Here is a 20,115-nt window from a genome sequence, read left to right as displayed (position 1 = left end):
ATGTGAGAGGAGAAACACGTGTGTTTCGATTGGCTGCAATGCAAAGAGGTCTGCACAGCTGCCACCTCCCGTGAGGGCCTGACCCAAAGGCCATTGCAGACCAGGGCAAGATGCCCACTGACTCCAGTGGGCGTTAGGTCCGCGTCTGGGTGAGGGAAGGATCAGCAGCCTGGGTTTAACTAGTGCCATGTGGCCCGGCGACCCCGATCCGCTGCACTCACCTGTGTCTCGCTCTCTGCGTCTCTGCCCCTTGCAGGTAGTGCAGAGAAGAAGAAGGCAGCCACAATGCCTGACTCGCCGGCCGACGTGAAGACTCAGTCCAGATCGACACCCCCCAACATGCCTCCTCCGCCGCCAGCCGTCACGCAGGGAGCCACGCGGCACCCCTCCTTCACGCCAAACACCAGTGAGTAGCCGGGGCAGACGGGGCTGGGGTGATGCGAGGGGTTGGGACGCGGTGAGCAGACTCGGGGCCGGATCCTGTCGTGCTGACGGAGATGTCACCTGGAAAGGGTACTCCCCGAGAGGGCTCTGTGCCCTGTGCCACCGGGAAGCATATGGGCCCTGTTACAGCTGCCCCTGGGCAGGACGCCATGGGGAGGGGAAGGGAAGGGCAGGGAGCATCTTCCCCCCATCCCTGCCCCAACATTCTCCTGCAGAAGCCAGCCAGGCATCCCTGGCTTGCGCCCGCGTGGCACCACGCAGGGCTCAGCTGGGGCCACCGTGCGCATTGCCCACCTCAAAGGGGCAGGCTGGGCAGGTGGGGCCTGGCCAGCCCCGCAGCCAATGCTCTTGATGAGCACACGCCCGTAGGCAGGCCTAACACCTCTCCTCCATCACCGCCCTTGCTATGCCCCGGGGCTCTAGAAGCTGAGACACACCCCTCTGTGTTAGCCTCATGCTGTGGAGAGAGAGTAACTGCTCTCGTCCTGGAACGGGCCTTTGTGTTTCTTATTTATTTGCATCTCTAAAAAGGACACAAAGCACCTACCCTTCCAGCACCTTCCTGCTCAAAGTGCTCCCTGCGGTTAGGGAAGTGTGGTTATCCCCGTGTCACAGAGGGGGAAACTGAGGCACGAAGAGGGGTTGGGTGATTTGTCCACAGTCACCCACTGAGTCAATGTCCTGACTGCCAGTGCCCGCCCCTCGCCTCCCACTCTAACGACGAGACAACACTCTCTCCAATACAGAAACAACTGGAACCGGTTGGGAAATTATGAATATTTTCCATGAAAATCTGAGGAAGAAACAAAACATTTGGGGAGGGGTTTTTGTGGTAATTTTTCGGGGGGAATCAGTTTATCAACCAAAAAGCAAAAAAGCAACAAGCGCTCCATTGTTCTCACTTCTGCTGAAAAAGCTGAACATTTCCTGAGACACAACAATTTCCCACCAAACATTTTGCTAGAAAAAAAGGCCAAATTTTTGTCAGCAGCAACAAAATGACGAATGCAAACTGTCAAGCAGCTCTAGGAAGAACCGGGGGGAGGAGAGGGGGATGGCAGCGAACCCCAGGCTGGAAAGCCACGAACAAAGGGGAACTCCCATCTGGTGCCAAGTCCCTGCGGCACTGGGCTGCTGGACTTAGGAGTGCCAGGATCCGGGCTGTAATGAGCTGTTGATGCTGGTTTAACCCGTGCTCCCCTATGGCCTGTGTGCATCAAGTCATTGTGGTGGGATCTGGGATTACCTTATCACTGGCTGCCAGTTGCAGGCTACAGCATTGATGTGTTCTCTCCTTTCTCTGGTGGGATAAGGAGACCCACGCCAGTTTAATTTCTACAGCGTTGTAGCCCGTTTCATTCCTCTCCTATCACCAGGCACGGAGCGGCTGGTGCCTTGATAGGTTGTCTTGGATCTCATCCACCTCCTTTCCTCTAAGACTTTGCAGCCTCCTTCGTCTCTTTTCAAACGAATGGAGCTGTCACACAGCACAGCGCTGGGGGTGCCAGGAGCACATGCCGCAGGGGCACTCCCTCGCATGCCAGCGCGCCCTGTTACATGGGTAAGCTGTACTCTCGAAAGGTTTGGGACAATCTACACCCAGGAGGGGGATGGAAAGCTAGAGGTCAGGCCAGCATGGCAAGCAAATGATCTGGAGAAAACCTACCCCCTAGAGCGCATAGCCACAGACTGGCACGATTGGGGCAGGCTGTGCGGAGCCAGTCCCATGGGAAAGGATGGAAGAGGAGCAGTTGTCCTGCCAGTGACAGGGCGCCGTCAGGATCTGTTCCAGGTGGACATCACAGGCCGGTTTGGGATCAACCTGTGACCATCACTGAAAATGTTACATGGTACAAACAACGGGGCCAACCCTGAATGGTCCTGCACACTTGCAGCTCCCATTGGCTTTAGTGGGAACTGCTTGCTCCCTGTCCGGGTGTTCGTGGCGGACTCCTCGTTCCATCACTGTCCTGAGAAGAAAGAAGAAACTGAACAGGATTCCTGCTTGCAAGGAGTTCTGGGAACAGCCTGGGGAGCTGGGCCTGGGATAGATTTAACCCTGTGCTCCCCAATGGCCTGTCATCTATCTCCCTATCTCCCGATCCCCATACACATCTCCGACTAGCTAGCTACTTCTTCCACGACCCTTATCAGTGTAGTGTCTGAGCACCTGGAGCTGTCGGTATCTCCAGGCAGGCAGTGACGATATGTGTTGGAACCTTGCTGTGCCACAGTGTAACACACTGATGTGTGATGTGTGAATGGCGCTGCACCATAGTGTGGAATGGGAGACAGTGCATAGAGCACTGGACTGCGAGTCAGGAGACCTGGGGGCTGTTCTCAGCTTTGCCACTGGTCTACTGGGCGACCTTGGGCAAGTCACTTTCCCCCTCTGTGACTCAGTTTCCCCATAATGATACTGACCCTCTTGGTAAAGCCCTTTGAAATCTGCTGATGCAAAGGGCTATAGAAGAGCTAGGGAGTATTATAGTTAGGACCCTACCAAATTCAACGTCCATTTTGGTCAATTTCACAGTCATTTTTTAAATCGTAAATTTCATGATTTCAGCTATCTAAATCTGAAATTTCACGGTGTTGTCATTGCAGGGGTCCTGACCCAAAAAGGAGTTGTGGGGGTGTCGCAAGGTTATTTCAGGGGGGGTTGCAGTACTGCCACGCTTACTTCTGCGCTGCTGTTGGCGGGGGCGCTGCCTTCAGAGCTGGGCGCCTGGCCAACAGTCGCCTGTCTTCGGCTGCCAAGCTCTGAAGGCATTGAAGTATGTGTGGTAATACCCCGACCCCCCTAAAAGAACCTTGTGACCCCCCCTGTAACTCCCTTTTGGGTCAGGGCCCCCGATTTGAGAAACGCTGGTCTCCCCTGTGAAATCTGTGTAGTATAGGGTAAAAGCACACACAAGACCAATTTTCTTAGGGGAGGGATGGACCAGATTTCATGATCCAGGATGCGTTTTTCATGGCCGTGAATTTGGTAGGGCCCTAGACGGATGGTGTTAAAGGAGAAGGCACATAATCCGGTTGCACACACCCCCACGTTCTGTCACATCCCCGACAGAGCGCAGGTGTCAGAGTGCGCAGACAGGGAATTGCTCCAGGAACGCTCCCAGGGGGCCTCCTCCTCCTGAGCTAAACCACGCAGCTGGGAGGGCTCTGGTGCTCAACAAGGGCTTTGTGCAGTGTCTCTGCAGCACACCTGAGTCCCCAGCCCCGCTATCCGCCCTCCCCCCTTCCATTCACAGCTTCCACAGGATCAGTCATCTCGCGTGACTAGTCCTGGCAGCCCTGCTCTGCCCCTTTTCCGCAGAGCTTCTCCACTGAGTTGCTGCAGCCACCCTCCTCCGTGTAGTAAGCGGGGAAGGCTGGGGATTGGTGTGCACCGGCTGCATGCTGTATCTGGCAATGTCCTGGGACACGCTGCAGGAGCCAGTCACATAGACATGTTACAGCCTGCTCCGGGCTGCTCCAGAGACCCAGATGGAGGAGACGCAGCGGGAGGTGCCTGCAGACACAGAGGAGCCCTTTGCAAACAGATCCGTTTGGCTTTAGTGGGCTGGAGGCCACTTTCTCTAGCCCCCTCGGGCAGCGGGAACAAGACGGGACGTTAGCGGGTGGGGTTGGGCCTTGATCACTTTGGAAATGTAAAACTATTGGGCCAGATTCATTCACCTACTAGCCCAGGGAGGAGCACGTGGCATCTCCTTGCTGTCCCCCGGGATTCTGCTAGGGGAGAGAGCTTTCAGTCCGTGGGGAAATCCTCCAGCAGCCACTCCGGTGGCATTCCCCAATGACTCCCTGGCCACCAGCACCACCTACTTTGGGGGCTTGCACCGACCAGCAGTGGAGCCCCCAGTGGAGGGAGAGGAGATTGCAGGCACCTTGCCATACTTTGTTTGCCCCTTTGTGCCAATAAGCGAGACAAAGGAGGGGAGAGGTGACATCTTTTACTGGACCAACTTGTGTTGGGGAGAGAGACCAGCTTTGGAGCTGCCCAGAGCTGTTCTTCCGGCCCAACGCAGCTACATCACTGCCAACAACCGTTCTACAAACGACAGCGCCAATGGCCCACGAGTAACTGTACGAATGTGAGTGGGTGTGTGTGTATCCTCTGCACTGGCCTAGCTGTTGCTCTGTGAAATAGCTGGTCTAGATCTGTAAGAGACTCCCCTTCCCACCCCAGCAGAGAGCCTTGCCTCATGACCAAATAGAACAGCTTCTTGCTGATAAATGCTAAGAACAAAAAAAACAACAACCCACCAATGCCTTTGACAACTGCTTAGCCTTCGAACGGCAAAGCTGCTCCATCTGCTCCGCTCAAGAGAATCCAGGCAAGACCCAATCTCTTTAAGGTGTGTTTGGTAGCGGGTTGGTTTGGTTTTTTTTTTAACCCTGAGCTGCATTCCCAGTCAGTACAAGCACTGGGTTTGGAACCAGCTGTTCTCTAATTAGAAATCGGATTCTGATCGTCTGTGATCTGATGGGTTTTGCTTTTAATCTGAGCTCTGCAACAGATGTGGTGCCTCTTAATTCGTACTTGGGTTTGTGCGTGTGCATCTGTGTGGAGCGGGGTGTCCCCCTCCTCCAACATGCCGGGTTTTTCCTAGCCACACTGCGGCTGAGGGTGATGCTCTGTATGTATTGAGCATGCATAAAGGTTACAAAAAGGCAAAAGAATTTTAAGTTGTCCCTTTTGCACTTAGTCCTAGTGAATATTAGCAAACCGCCTGACTCAGGTCTGCGCTGAGACTTACCCTGTAAATCAGGGACTTTATTAACCAGCAAACTTAATGGTTACCACTCTTGAGAGCTCTGTGCAGCACGGGGGGAGGAAGCCGTGGGACAGGGCAGAAGCTGAGGAGGTTAGTAAGAGTGTCGGACTCAGGGAGGCAGCCGGGGGGGGGCGGGGTGCCAGACACTAGAGGGCCATGTTGGATTCAGAGGTCAGTATTTATCCCCTGAATTGCCTGCTTTGGGACAGTGGCAATTCTGCCCTATCCAGGGAACTTTGTTTAATGGCTAGTGCAGGGTTCTGTTCCCAGCCACTGAGTTGCTGTGTGACTTGGGCCAGTTGCTTCCCCTCTCTCTGCCTCAGTTTCCCCAAGGCAGGGTTGTGATACCTGCCTCGCCTGGGAGTGGCGAGGCTTCCTTTATGGATCCCTCCAAAGTGCTTGGAGGTCCCTGGATGATCAATGCCATTTAGGAAGCACGGCCAGGCCTTTTCAAGGCAGGGACCCACAGTCCATTCCAAGGAGAAGTCCGTTAAGTCTCTCACCTCCGGATTTTCACCACGCAGCTCCAGTTCAAGCAGATGGGGGCCGAAGCAGCCCAGCCCCCGCCCAGCACTGTGGAAAGCTGCCCCCTCTGGTCTCTCATGATAGCGTGTGTTTTATTTTGCTTGCAGATCAAGAAGCTGGGCCTCCGACGTTTCTGCCTCGCGGCCGTTTTCATGGTTGCTTGAAATGGTCGATGGTCTGTCTTTGTAAGTAAAATGAAACATACCCTCTAATGAGAGACCCAGAGCCCACCTCAGCTCTCCCTCCCCCAGAGAGCAACCCCGTGTCCTTAATGCTGCACCGAGTGCGAGGGACATCCTGCCCCGTGCTTCTGCGTGGGTGGCAGAACCGGGACAGTTCTGCTACGTGGCAGGCAGGAGCTGGATAGGGTATGCCGCCCCGTGGGAGGGTGGGGGCGCTTGGGGTGAAGCTGGGGCACTGCTTTTACCTGGATATTACCTCCTCCCCAGAGCACAGGGGCACAGGGCACTTAAGGGAGCTCCCAAGCGCATAGCCTGCTCCGTGGGCATTGCACTCGGCCCCAGGGCGTGGGGAGCCGGGTCACAGCCACAGGCAACGAGCCCTTTCATTGAGTGGTGCACAGCAATCGTAGGACATGGCTCCAGCCCAGCATAGGGGCAGGATGGGGAGCTGGCAAACACACCGTTCTGTGGGACCAGTGCTGGGATCTGCCCTCTGGCAGCTGATCCTGGAGTCCCGGGTGTCTGCGTCCATTGCTGTCTGTTAGCCCCAGCCTTGTGGGAGCAGCGAATTCACCACCAGCGCTTGTGGGTGTGAGCACATGAGGGCGTGCAGAGAGGGTGCTTTCAAGGAGGCTGCCGCTGTTCGTTTTTTACCGTCTCAGTCCGAACGGGACTTTTTCCCAACCCGCTCGCTCCCCCGTTAGCGGAGCTGGCTACAAGGGTGCAGGCTGCGTCCACAAACCTTCCGTCGGGGCCATGTGCGGAGTTTAACTTAGTAACACACCTGTCACTGGAATAAAAGCAGTTGTGGCCAGGGGGTTATTTTCGGCATCTCTTTAGCAAGCGGCTGATATTGCTTCATAGTAGAGCGAGAGGGAGCCTGAGAAAACACCAGAGTCAGGGCTGCTGGTTTCCAAGAAGCATAACCACAGCGGGGCAGGTTAGTAGTGAACGCAGGAAGGGGGGATTTTGAGAGCCACGGGGCTATTCAGCGGCTGTATTTTCTCAGGGCGAATCGTGGGGCCCTTTGGGGTTTGTGTTCCCAGCAGAGCTATGTTCAGGGGGACTCGGCGCCCCGATTTCATGGATGTGATTTGCATGGGGGGCGGGGGAGATGCACTGTGTCACGGAGCCTGTGAACAGGAATCCCTCTGCTTTTCTGAGCGACTCTGTTTCCTGGGTTGCGCTTCTAGCTGCTGCGGTTCCTGCTCCGGGGAGACGTGGGGACTAGGCAGAGGCGGGAGACTGGCGAAAAGCCTGTAACTGATGGGCTATCCAGGGATTGGATTCCCCCGGAGTGTAATTACCCAGCAATTGTGCTGGTTCTGTGATTTCAAGCTGCGCTGGACAACGGGCAGAAGTGCCCAGGGCTTGGCGCAATCTTGCCCTGGCTGATGCCGGGTGGGGTAGGCGGGACCTAGCAGCACAATCCCCTCTCTACTTTCTGTGGACAGGAGAGGGCGATTGCTCAGCAGCGATTGGCATGAAGGCACCTTTCCTAGGGGGTTGATCTCTGCACACGCTAGGAAATGCACGGCCTGTAAGTGCCGAGGATCCACTGCTGCGGGTTCAAACGCTGCAGGCACAGCTTTAATGCAACCGATTGTTCTGCAGGGTTAGAAAGCAGATGTCAGGGCCTGGCCCTGCCTTTCATTCTGTGATTGCAGATAGCCGCATGTATGGCTGAGGTGAGTTAGGGCTGGATTTTCCAAAGAGCTCTGCGCCCGTCCTGCCCCCCGGGCTGCTGAACACCTTGGAAGTTGGCTCCTGGGGCTTGGCCCTGCATGAGCAGCCCTTGGAAGCGCTTGGCACATGCAGGAGCGAGCCCTAGACATCACCACCTGCAAACATCCCAGCCAGTCGAGCAGCCTCAGGCCCTCGCTCCGCTGTCAGGTTGTATTTGCCGAGGCTGATGCAAAGTGCTCCCCATCCCCGTGGTGACAGCCCGGGCTGGAGCCCTCGTTGGCTGTCCTGCGGATTCTCCGTGGGGCTGGGGAAGGCGAGTTGTTCCTTCCGGTCCATGCTCTGGTCCAGCAGAGGCCACGTGCTGATACACAGAGCCCCCTGTGCAGCGAGGGGCAGGATTTCCAGACAGGCTCTGCTGTCCTCGTGCGTTGTGTTTGTGTCGCTGTTAAATGACTGGCTGAGCCAGGTCTCTCCGGGAGCAGGGCGAGTTATTGATTTATTGGGCCTGATGAGCACACGGCCGCTTCACGGCACATTCATTTACCCGCGGGGGCCGTGGCTGATCGCCCTGCTGCTTGGCTGTCGATTGGAAGCTGCCGTGGCCGGACATTGGCGTTCACGTTCCCTTCTGTTTGCAACATGTCGTTGTGAGACAGCCGGACTCCCCATGTAGCCACCAAACACTGACATATCTTCCCTGCCCCCTGGTGCTGACACCCCCACGCCCCGTGCTGCCTGCCCTCCCCTCGCTGACACGTCTTCCCACCTCCCTTCCCTGCACAGGACCTGCGCATGGCATCCTCTCTGCAGGTCACCATCCGCACACTGAGAACTCAGCCTCCTGCTCCAAAAAGCCCACTTTGGTAAAGGAAAATCCCCATTAGCTTCTGGCTGTCTAGAGCCTATGGCCCATAGTAGAGTCGTTCTGATTCTCTCCAGTGGGGGACAGCGCTACTTGCTAGAAGCCCATTACAGCGTTCTGCCAGAGGCCAGCCACTGGTCTTGAAAGCCAGTGTCTTCTCCAGTGACCGTCTCTCTGTCTCTCTCATTGCAGTAATGAATGGAAGCAGCCACTCGCCTACCGCTATCAATGGAGCTCCTTCCACCCCCAACGGGTTCAGCAACGGGCCTGCCACCTCCTCCACTGCCTCCCTGTCCACCCATCAGCTCCCTCCCGCCTGCGGCGCCCGGCAGCTCAGCAAACTCAAGCGCTTCTTGACCACCCTGCAGCAGTTTGGGAACGACATCTCCCCGGAGATCGGGGAGCGGGTGCGCACGCTGGTGCTGGGGCTTGTGGTACGTTCTGTGGGGCGTGTTTGTCCGGCATGCCCCATCGGAGAGACGGACGTAGCTGTAACCGAGCCAGGCTTTTCCCTCCCAGAGCTGTGGGGCCAACTCCGCAGAGATTTTTGCTGGTGTTCCTGAATTTGCTCTGGGGAAAAAATTTGCCGTTTTCCCAGAAGCAAACTTCTCCCCCTCTCTCCCCCCAGCAAAACTGGGAATTTCTCCTGCATTTGTCACCGGGTACAAATTGCCCATTGTGGCCTCAAGCCCTGCACCGAAATGCAGAGGTGAAGAGAGAATTGTCCAAATGAACTGACCTGCCCCTCCCCAGCCCAGCCCCGTGTGACTAGTAGCCCAGGGCCTGTGGCGGTAGCCATGTGAATTCTAGAGCCCAGTGGAAATGCCCAGCTCTGCCCCAGGCTGGTGGGAGGGAGAAGCGGGGTCAGTGCGGCGAATGGCTGGCCGTGTGAACGGGCTGGTGACTCCTCTCTGAGCCTGACCCTCTCTCTGCCTCGCAGAACTCCACGCTGACCATCGAAGAGTTCCACTCCAAGCTCCAGGAGGCGACTAACTTCCCGCTGCGCCCCTTCGTCATCCCCTTCTTGAAGGTAGGTCCCTTATGCCGCCCAGTCCTGTCTAGCCCAGGGCCGTGGCCCCACCAGCCCCCGATGACACCCTATGGGGGAGCTCTGCGGCATCAGGCACCCTTTGACTTGCTGTGGTTGCTGTGGGTGGCTCACTTATCAGACGCCTGGGCTATGGGAAGAATTTATCGGCTCTGTCAAGGAACATGCAAATACCTGAGTCAGATGAGGACAGATCCCATGGAGCTGGGGAGCTCTGGGGTGGAGCCCAGGAGAGTTGGGCGGGAGTGGGGGGGTTGTGCTGGGTTGGTTGCCTGAATGTTGTAATTTTAGGAAGCCAGGAACCCCCTTCCCCGTGTTCCTCGGGCTCACCCCCTCCGCTCACACGCACAGGAACATGCTTTGAAGGACTCACTCCCTCCTCCCCATTGGGGTGGCACATTCCCTTCTCCCGCTGCCCCCAGCTTTGGACCGGGGAACTCAGCAAGCCCTTGTCTCTGCACTAGCCGAGGTGCTTGTGTTTGGCTTCCCAGTGCCGCAGAGGGGGCGTCTTGACTTCCATGGAACGTTTCAAACCAACGGGAAGCCCTGTCTCTGCCTAGTAAGCTTTGTGGGGCGCTGTAAGCCCGGGGCCCGTGCACCAAAGAGCGCTCTCCAGCCACGGGATTCCAGGCCCCTTTTCTTCGGGTTCTTTTCCCAAATAACACAAATTCAGCACATCAGTCGTGTCCCTTCCCCGATTCGGGATCTCCTGCAGGGGCCTATCTACTCCCAGTCTGCTCCCTCGTCTGTTCCCAGGCCACACGCTGAGTGTCACATGCAAACTGGGTTCTTTCCCCTGCAGAGCCTACCCTACCCACTCTGCCCAGAACCTGAGCTCCTGCTATCCCCGGACCCACGGCCTCATCACAGCCTCAGCTGGGAGGCAGCTGATCAGTCCCAGCTGGAGAGCTATGCCCTTCCTCCCCCCGCTCCCCAGGCCAGCCACGTTGTGACAGAAACCCAGCTCTGCCCCGTTTTAAATAAACAGAAAGTGAACACTGGGGGCGGGGTGGGTTACACAGGATTACTAGCCTGGGATGCAAAGGGATGACAGACGCACTGATGCCATTCTCGAGTGCATTTCAAAGGGCAAGACAGTTACAAATGGAAACCAGTTTGCTTTGCCTAACCTAAAGGGCAGCGTCCCCTTAGGAAAGAGGCGGTGTGCTTAGGTATCCAGAAACCCCGGGAAAACCCACCTTTCACTCGCAAGGCTTCAGATCCAGCTCTCCATTCCGGGCCTGGATATTTGCCCCAGGCTGGTGGTGCCCAGGTGAATGGAAGCAGCGGGGAACGCTGGCTGACACAGTCACATGTGCTCGCTCATTGCAGGCACCCAGCTGCTGGCATGGAGGTTAGTGCCAGGGGTCCACCCCTCTGGAATATGTCACCACTGAAGTTTGACTCCCTCCTCTTCATTTGCAAGTGCCTGACGCTGGGTTGACACGGCTCACGCTGGGGGTACCTGGCTTCCACTCCGAGGCTGGGTTTGCTGGTGAATGTGGGCAGCCTCCGGGAGCAGGTTCCTGGGTGGGCTCTGGGTCTGAACGTGACCCTCTCATTGTCAGTCAATGCACCGGCTCGGAGCGGAGGTGCCGCCCGGGCAGTGATGGGAGGGGGTGCTGGACCCAGGGCGTTGTACACTCAGATTGGCCGAGGGGCGGGGTCAGAACTCTGGGCCTATATGAAATCTTTGCCCAGCGAGAACCTGTGGTGCCAGTTTCGTGGTCTCAGCAGCTGGCTCAGCCCTCTCCTGGGCGGGTGCCTGGCATTGCCAGTTCTCGAGGTGAACGCAAAAGAGGCTCAAACAACCCCCCAGTGACCCCACCCCGCCTGTGCCTCCCGCTAGCTCTGCGTGGGTGGAGCTCAGTCTCTGCCATGCCATGGATGTGAGGGTGTTTTCCAGACCTGTAGCTCCCGCCTCCTGTGGGAGCTAGCGGGGAACCGTCCTTGCTGCACGTCTGCTCTTCCATGACACGAATGAGAAAGAGACAGAGCAGGATCAGCCAGGGGCCCGAAGGGGACAAGGACGGGGGCCTGGCTCCATGTCCCCTCCCACTCTCAGGTTGCTGGGCCTTGGCTCCCAGGGCCCAGTTTGGTGTAACTCTTGGCCCCCGACATTAACGCTAGGGAACCCTTAAAGCCCTCTTGCTTTGCACCATAGTGCGTTAGTGCCCTGCCCGTTGGGGCCATGTTGGAGGCCCCCCCTCACTTAGCCTTCCTCGCCCCACAGACAATCATACAGCAGCTCCTGGGACCGGGCTGCTGCCTGGTGGGAGCCGGCGACGTCCCCAGGTGAGGAAGGAGGCCCTGGACCAGAGCAGGAGCTGCAAGGGGGGCTCGCTGAGCTTTAACTCAGTTGTTGCCCGACCCCTCTCTCTTTCCCGGGCTCTCACTCTCCGGTCTCAGCAGTTCCAGCTTCGCAGCTGAGTCTGTTGGTTTGGGAAATGTGGGGGTGGGGAGGGGGTAACCTGTGCTGCCCCCTCCCCAGCCCCCAGGACGTCCCGCAGCTCTTCAGTACAGGTGCACTCCCGCTCTCGCCCACATGCCGAGCTGTGTGCAGCAAAAAGCAGGGCTAGGCCCAGCTGCTCACCACGTGCAGTTCATTAAAAATCTCCCTTTTATATTTGCCTTTTAATTCCGCCCTGAGCCTGCTCTGTCGCCCCGCTCTGGAGGGATTCTCAGCGCCCTGGCATGTCTCTCAAACCAAATATGTACAGCCGATGCTCCGGGGCTGGCTTCAGCTGCCCTTGTTTATCAGAGGAATCGGAGGGGGGGGGGGAGAGCCCCCCCCCCTTGCATCTTTATTATCTCCCCCGCCCCGGCCCCAAGGGTTCTATCCCGATGGCTCTGAACTAGCCGCAGGAATCTGGCCAGAGCAGCCTCCAGCACTCTCGGAGCCGGTGTATTCCACTCCTATCAAACGGCAAAGGGTTTCAACATTTAAGAGTGCTCTGGGGCGATTCGGCGCTGGCCCCACACACAGCCGCGTCGGGCAGGGTGGGCTCGCCTGCCCCCGTCCTTCTGTCCGGGGGGAAACTGAGTATAAAATCAGAGCTTCTGCCTGAGGATCTCAAAGCTCTTTAGAGACATAGGCTGAGATTTTCAAAGCAGCCTAGGAGGTTTAGACACCCAGGTTCCATTGACATGAATGAAAGCTACGTGGCCAGTCACCTGGACTGGTTTGAAAATCTCAAGCATGAAAGACCTGATCCTGTTGCTCTTTGTTCTATGGCTGCAGGAATGGGCTCTATTAATCCAAGCCCCACAATGCCCCCAGGAGATAGGTGCTATTCTCCCTGCTATGTGGATGGGGAAACCGAGGCACAGGGAGGCAAAAAAGGGGCCTGACGTGCAGAAGTACTGGGCTCTCGCAAGTCGGACTGATGCCAATGGGAACTGTGGGTGCACAGCACCTCTGAAAATCAGGCTTTGAGTTATGGGCTCTGACACTGCCTCCTATGGCCATGGGTAGGTCACGTAACTGCTCCGTGCCTCAGTTTCCCCACTGGTGAAAGGGCGGTAATAATAAGCTGTCCCTCCTAGGGTTGCTGTGCGGTTGAGTTTGGTGGTCTATGGAAAGTGCTGTAGATGGCGAGGGATTTATTACCATGGGGCAAGGAGTTGGCTCTGTGAGTCTGTATTGTGTTTTCCCCTGATCCCCCCAATGCCCCTTTCCATTCCGTGCCTGGGCCCGGCACAGCAGCCCCTCAGGCAGCTGCGGTCAGTGCGGCCCTGGGGAGGAGAGGGGATCAGGGACATTGCTGCTGGCCTGGCTCTCGGGGCAGAGCTCCAAGTGGACCTAGTCTCTCCGCTGCCTGCAGTGCCGTTGGTCGGGCAGTCGTACCCACTTGCCTAACCGCTGAGGAAGGCGGGCACAGGGGGCCAGCTGGGGGATCCATGTCTTGGGCACTGGGCAGGACCTGCAGTTTCTGATGCTTCTTCCTCTGCTGTCCAAAGCTAGAGGAGACCGAGCGCCGCAGCCTGGAGGGTGAGGGTACGTCTCCTTGCCCCGCTCCGGGAGATGCTGCCCTGTCCTCCAAGCTCCATGCCCATCAGAGAGGGCCAGTGCTCCCTGCCGGGAAGGCTTGGCTCCAGATCCTTGGGCAGAGGCCGATGTGACGGTGCCCTGGAGAAGCTTGGCTTCCTTGGCACCTCTGTGCCTGGTGCTCCCAGACCTCAGGTCCTGGGGCGCTCTGAAAATCCGGCTCCTGGCTGCAGTTCCCGAGTGAGGCTCAGCGGTTCTCTGGCCAGAGGAGCCATTTGACAACACTCCCTGTGCTGTCTGATCCCCTGGCACCCTGCTCCCAGCTGTTTCCACCTAGGACGCCAGCTGCTTCTCATTACGCTAACTGCAACCAGCCAGCCCCAGTATGTTTCCCAGACTCCGGTTTTTAAAAAATTATTTATTTAACTGGGGAGAGGGGGAACTAGGGGGGGGGGAGGGGCATGCTGCCCTCAAATCTCCAGCAGCACATTTTCTCAGCTCAACTCGAACATGTTCAACAGATGGCGATTTGGCTGAGGATCAGCTGCCTAAATCGAAAACCGGGGCTGGCAGCAAAAGCGCTTGGATAAAAATGTGTTTCTGCTGCTTAATCATTTCTGCTTTGGATGCTCTTCTCGGGGTGGAAGCTCCCTGAGAAACTCCGTGGGTGGGGGAGTTTATTTACAAGTCCTTCCTCCCCTGCAAATGCACACATTGGAGAGGCGAGCGACTCTTGGTGTCCGAGCTGGCCATGGCCCCACCCAGGGACAGGTGGGGCTCTCCTGGTCTGCCCTGGGGGGGGCTCTCGCCTGGGTGGCGGCATGGCTAGGAACACCCCCAAAGCCGCTCCCAAGCGCTGGCTAAGGGAAAGTAAACGTGGCACCACGAGTGGCCGCGGTATTGGAGGAGCGGACGCAGCCTGTGTAAACCACATGTGCTGATAGGCAGGAGAAGCCCTGGGCTTTTGTGATCTGTGTTCGTCTTATCCCCGGGGGTTGTCTGGTGCCCATCCCTGTGGCATCTGTGGGCCAGATCCAACCCCCCCCCCCATTGAAATCCAACAGGGGCCTTTCCATCCCCTTGGCTGGGGTTGGATCTGGCCCCAAGTGCTTTACGTGGCTTAGAATCCGTCTCCGGGTCGGGGGACGGGGGAAGCCCATTCCCTAGCCAGGCTATATATGGGCCTGATTCTGTCACCCTTCATTCGAATTAGCAGCAACAGTGCAATCAGTGGAGCTACTTACTGAGTAAGGCGCTCCTCAGGGCGAGTAAGGCTAGCAGCCCTGGCCTCAAAATGATTTACAGAGGAGCTCAAACCGCAGCCCCCCTCAGGAGCCCATGGGATGGGAGCAAACGGCAGTGATGCCTGCTGGTTACAGAAACTCTTGGGACTTCCAAAGCCTGGTGAGCTCCCAGCCCCTGACTCTGATGGCTAAAAGGAGGGGCTGAAGGCACGGAGGGAGACCTTAGCCGGGTGCTTGATTGAATCCATACAGCTGGGATTCTGGCCAGGTGCTAGCAATTGTCTGTTGCTGTTACCAGGGGAGGTTTGCCCAAACATAGCAATTCCCATTCTAGATCAGTCCAATTATCCATCTACTCCAGTGTCCTGTACCTTGCTTCCGGGGAAGGTGCCACAAACCCTGCAGCTGGTCGTTATGGGGTAACTCCCACGTCTCCTGGCCAGAAGTGTAGGAGAATCCTCGTGTCGTGTCTAACACGGCCAAGGCTCAGGCTGAGCCGGCCTATACTGGGGGTTCGAGGGAGGGAACCTCATTATGCTGGTTCGGGGGAAGGGTGTGCTACACCCCTGCTTTCCCCAGCAATGCCTGGGGACGGGGAAGCGCTGCTGCACGGAGACCCGAGACCCGGGCACTGACCCACATGGGCGGTTTGGCCAAGGGCGGCGAATTCTTGGTCGTGTGGTCAGACAAGGCAGATGGGATCCTTGCATTGGGGGCTGCTCTGGCAGAGCCAGCAGCGGGTGAGGAAGCTCCTCCCTCCCTGTCAGGCCGGCATCCTCTGCCGTTTATCTTGGCCCTTCCCGGTCTGCGAGGGACGCAGAGTAAGGAGCCCCCTCGTGGCCCACCCCTGCAAGGCAATGGAGCCCAGCCTGGGACAGCTTGTCTGTGCAAAAGTGGGTGGTGGGGGGAGTGCTGGGGCTGGCGGGGGCTTTACTCTGTCTCTGCCCCACTTGCAGGCCAACCTGCCCTTGCTGCAGCGCGAGCTGCTCCACTGCGCCCGCATGGCCAAGCAGACCCCAGCCCAGTACCTGGCCCAGCACGAACAGCTGCTGCTCGATGCCAACGCCTCTTCCCCCATCGACTCCTCTGAGCTGCTCCTGGAGGTCACCGAGACTGGCAAGAGGAGGACACCAGACAGGTAGGACCCGGAGGCTCGCGCTTGCTTTCCGGGAGCCCCACCCAGCTCCCGGGGCTAGTGTCATGCGGTGAGCACGGGGCCCGCGGCGAGTGGGCGCGACCCAGCAAGGAGGAGAGGATAAAGCCGTTCCCAGCTCCCCACCTTTTAGGGGTGGGGCTTGGGGCAGGGCAGTCTCCTGAGTACTCTCCGCCAGCCTTTCCCCTGGCGAAGCTCAAGGGCCCAGGCTGGTGAGACCCTACTCCAGAGAGCATGGCAGGCACGTTGGGCCACTCACAGCCAGACTCCAGGCACTGTGGGGTGTGGAGCTGCGCCCATTCCTGATTGCTGTGAATGGGGAATGTCACATGGCCTGGAGCATTTCCCCGCCGTGTGCAGCCCTCGGGGCTCCTGGGATCTGGGGGTACGTCAGGACTAAGCCCCCTGCACCAGAGGGGAGGTTCACTCCAGTAGGGGGCAGCTGAAGTTCCCACCATCCGCCTCCTTGGGGCTTCCCAGAAAGGTGGGCAGCTTGCATCTCTACCCAGGCACCAGGCGAGCTGTCTGGGCAGGAATCAGCACCTCCAGCCGTCCTGGCCACACACCTCTTTGTGACCAGTGCCACCCAACAGCATGTCTGCGCTGCATTGTTAACCTGGGTCTATGGAACCTGGGCCTGAGGGTCTCTGGGTTTCTAAGCCAGGGCTTGAGCGTCCACACTGCATGGTAAACTGGGGCTTACAGGTGCTGGACCGGGGTCTCGCAGCCGTGCTAGCATATCTACACTGCGCTGCACAGCCTTTCTGTCTCAGGTCCGCGGCTTGAGCTGTGTCCACACTGCACAGCGACGGGGCTTGGCCCCGAGTCACAATGAGACTCCCCACAGCAGGGTCTGAGGACCCGGGTCCTGAGTGCTTGTGACCCGAGTCAGACTGATTGGTGTGTGGACAGAAGAAGGACTGCGGCTCAAACCTGAGTCAGAGCCCGGGTTAGTGTGCTGTGTAGCCATACAGCCCCCTACCTCCCTGGCCATGTGCCCTGTCACCCAGCAGACTGCCCTGCAGGGGGCCAGTGCATGAGCAGGCAGGAGCCAGAGACGAATCTGGCCCACAGCTGTCTAGTTCAGACTGAGTTCAGCACTCCCCCTGCTCGGAGGAATCACTCACTGCACCCAGGACGCAATGATGCGGGCTCCAGGTTGGACTGGATATGTTGGTAGCTAGTTGCATTTCTGGAGACACTTACCCTCAGGTTCTGTAGGTCAGGATCATCCTCCCTCATTTGGCAGAGGGGGAAACTGAGGCACGGAAGGGCAGTGACTTGCCCAAGGCCCCCGTGGGAGTCAGTGTCAGAGTTGGGCTCAGCGGCTGGGGCTCAAAGCCCTTTGCAAAGGAGCCGAGGGTCAGGAAGCCCTTTCTCAGTGTTGTAACCAGGTCGCCCTTTTTCTCCTCCGGAGCAGGACCAAAGAGAACGGCTCGGACCGAGACCCTCTGCACCCCGAACACCTCAGCAAACGGCCGTGCACCATGAGCCCCGCTCAGCGGTACAGCCCCAGCAACGGGCTAAGCCACCAGCCCAACGGGCTGCCCCACCCCACCCCACCACCACCCCCGCACTACCGCCTGGAGGACATGGCCATGGCGCACCACTACCGGGACACGTACCGGCACCCCGACCCCAGGGAGCTCCGGGAGCGCCACCGGCAAGTGGGTGAGTGGGAGGCGGCGTGGGCATTCGGGGGGATTGACCTCCCTGAGAGACGACCCGGAGAGCATCCCTTCCCCTCCACTGCTGCAGGGGCCAGACTGCTCCGTGCAGTCTAGGGAAGGGGCACCCTAGACTGCCTGCCCGAGGGGAGGTGCCTGGGAATTCACCGGGGGCCAGGGTGCCTCCCTGGAGCGTGCGCAGTCCGGTGGGGACTGGCCACCACAAAGCACGGGCCAAGGGAGGGAGCCTCCATGGCTCTGGGTGGCTTGAGAGCGTAACGAAGGGACGGGTGAGGTGAGCCGGGGGGAGGCTGGCAGTTGGGGCAGGGTGGAGACAGAGGGCCCAACCCACTGCAGGCAGTGGAGTTACACCGGGTGACGGATTCGGCCCCAGCTCTGCGGAGGGAAGCGAGCCCTGTTGTGGCGGGTGCTGTAAGGACACCGTGGAGAGGAGTTGCCCCTGGGTAGCTAGAGAGAGCAGAGCAGGGGATGGCTCTCCCGGAGGAAGGGCAGCGCTCCGGATCCCGGGCATGCTACTCAGAAATTGCTGGGGTCACAGCAGTACCAAGCCAAGGCGGGAGGCATCTTTCAGGAGGAGAGGCAGAGCTGCTGAGGGCCTGTCTACACGCATTGTAAACCCAGGTCTGGGGGACTCAGGCTCGAGGGCCCGCATTTGAGCGTCCACACTGCTTTGTACCCGAGGTGTCCCTACTGCGCCGCACAGCCCTTCTGACTCGAGTCTCTGGCTTGCCCTGCAGCCACACTGCACAGTGCCCAGGCTTCGACCCCAGTCCCAGTGGGACTCGGGCTCTGACCCACCCCCTAGCAGGGTCCTAGGACCCAGGTCCTGAGTGCTTGTGACCCGAGTCAGACTGAGTGGTGCGGACAGAAGCGGAGCTTGGTCAGAGTCCGGGTTAGTGCGCAGTGGTTACACAAATCACTCAGCATTTCAGTCCCTGACTCCCTGGGAAAATCCATCGGACATTCTGGGGCTGCCGGGGGTCCTAGGCAGGCTGAGTTCTTGGTGGTCCTGAACAGTGCCCCCTTCCCGCCGCTGAGAAGATAAGTTGTTGGAAAGGGGACCGGGGACCGGGGTGGGCAGCTGTTATTGCAGGGTCTCCTGCAGGGAAGGGCCCGTAAAGAGGGTCGTCCATGAGTGATTGGCAGGAGAGCGCTGCCCCCGTCAGCAGCAGTGCAGAGGTGTAGGTGCTGACCCAGGGCTGCTGGGAGGGCGACCCCGTTCCTGGCACATGGGCAGCCCTGGCAGCAGCCCAAAGCCCAATTCCCCGGTTAGCAAAGGGAAGGCGAAGCGTCTCCCTGTTAGTTAGCCTGTCCGGGCTGCTCAGACAGTGCCCTGTGTTCCAGAGCTGGCCCAAGTGGGGGCTGTATGGAGGCTATAGAGACTGCACTGATTTTCGAACGTCTCTCTCTCTCTCTTTTTCCCTGATGGCCTCTCCTGCCATGGGGCGTGACTCCACTGCCGGCCCGTGTCGAGCTCTTTGAGCGGGTGCAGCCCAAGACAGAGCAGCGTGCTCCAGCCCCAGGCCCTGCACGACACCTCCCAGCATGCTGCGTGGGCCAGGCACACCCCCTGCCCGCCAGCACTGCTCTCATCTCTTTGCTCTGTACAGTGCCCAGCACAAGGGGCCCTAATCCCGGAGCACGGCCCCGAGGTGCTGTCCTAACACAGATCATAAAACACAGCCGTAACTGGAGCCCCTGGGGTGCCCAGAGCTCTGGGCCAGGGTGACTGGCTCTCGCTGACCTGCGTGTTCTCTTCCAGCCGTGCACGGCTCCCGCCAGGAGGAAGTGATCGACCACAGACTAACAGACAGGGAGTGGGCTGAGGAGTGGAAACACCTCAACAACGTACGTAGCAGCCCCGCGCGCCGCTGTCTGTTACCTGGGCAGCCCTGCCGGGCACTGGGGTGGCTGTGGCATTTGTGCTCACTACGGGGACGTGGGGGGAAGGGCATGAATTAATTGCTCTACAGAACATGAGCTCTGGCCCCTCCACAGAGGGGCTCCTAGGTTAACTCGTCCGGACTTCTCGGGTTCCTGTCCCGTGCTACTCACCATCTTCTCTGACATTCGAGGTGGGGTCTGCTGCTGTAGCCCTGGCTCCGGGGAAGTCCCCCCTGAAACGGATGGCTTTTCCTGAGCCAGGAACCCTGCAGAAACTGAACCCCGTCTCCAAGCTGCCGGACCCTGCCCCTCCTTGGAGTCCTGGGGTCCCTGTCTGCTGGAATTTGAGTCAGGACCCCGTTTTGTGTGCCCTGGCTTACGGTTCCCCATTCTGAGCCCTGTCCGGCTGCCCTGGCCTAGGGGAAAGTCCTGGGAACCAGCCATTGCAAAAGTGGTGCCTTCTCAGGGCTTGGCAAGCCACAGGAAGTGTGCTGAGTGTAACTCCATTGATGTGTGCCTTGTGTAGACACACTCCCCTCGTGCAAATCGGGACAGACACAAACGTGCTGTAGACACACTCCCCTCGTGCAAATCGGGACAGACACAAACCTGCTGTAGACACACTCC

General features: G+C 58.5%; 1 protein-coding gene across 1 annotated transcript in view; it reads left to right on the top strand.

Annotated features, from left to right (window-relative positions):
• The first annotated feature begins 262 nt into the window (after positions 1 to 262).
• Positions 263 to 20,115, top strand: part of LOC113409610 (protein CBFA2T3-like) — a 24,781-nt gene continuing 4,928 nt past the window's right edge. Inside the window, exons 1-7 of the mRNA XM_026663735.1 lie at positions 263 to 406; positions 5,861 to 5,938; positions 8,676 to 8,917; positions 9,424 to 9,513; positions 15,720 to 15,901; positions 17,337 to 17,587; positions 19,367 to 19,452. Coding sequence (XP_026519520.1) covers positions 286 to 406; positions 5,861 to 5,938; positions 8,676 to 8,917; positions 9,424 to 9,513; positions 15,720 to 15,901; positions 17,337 to 17,587; positions 19,367 to 19,452 — 1,050 coding nt within the window. The 5' untranslated portion in view covers positions 263 to 285. The remainder of the gene's footprint in view (positions 407 to 5,860; positions 5,939 to 8,675; positions 8,918 to 9,423; positions 9,514 to 15,719; positions 15,902 to 17,336; positions 17,588 to 19,366; positions 19,453 to 20,115) is intronic.

This window comes from Terrapene carolina, unplaced genomic scaffold (assembly GCF_002925995.2).
Source record: "Terrapene carolina triunguis isolate 2854851 unplaced genomic scaffold, T_m_triunguis-2.0 Scaffold33911, whole genome shotgun sequence".
NCBI lineage: Eukaryota > Metazoa > Chordata > Testudines > Emydidae > Terrapene > Terrapene triunguis.
Note: the sequence above shows the minus strand (reverse complement) of the source record. Positions and strands in the feature narration are given on the sequence as shown.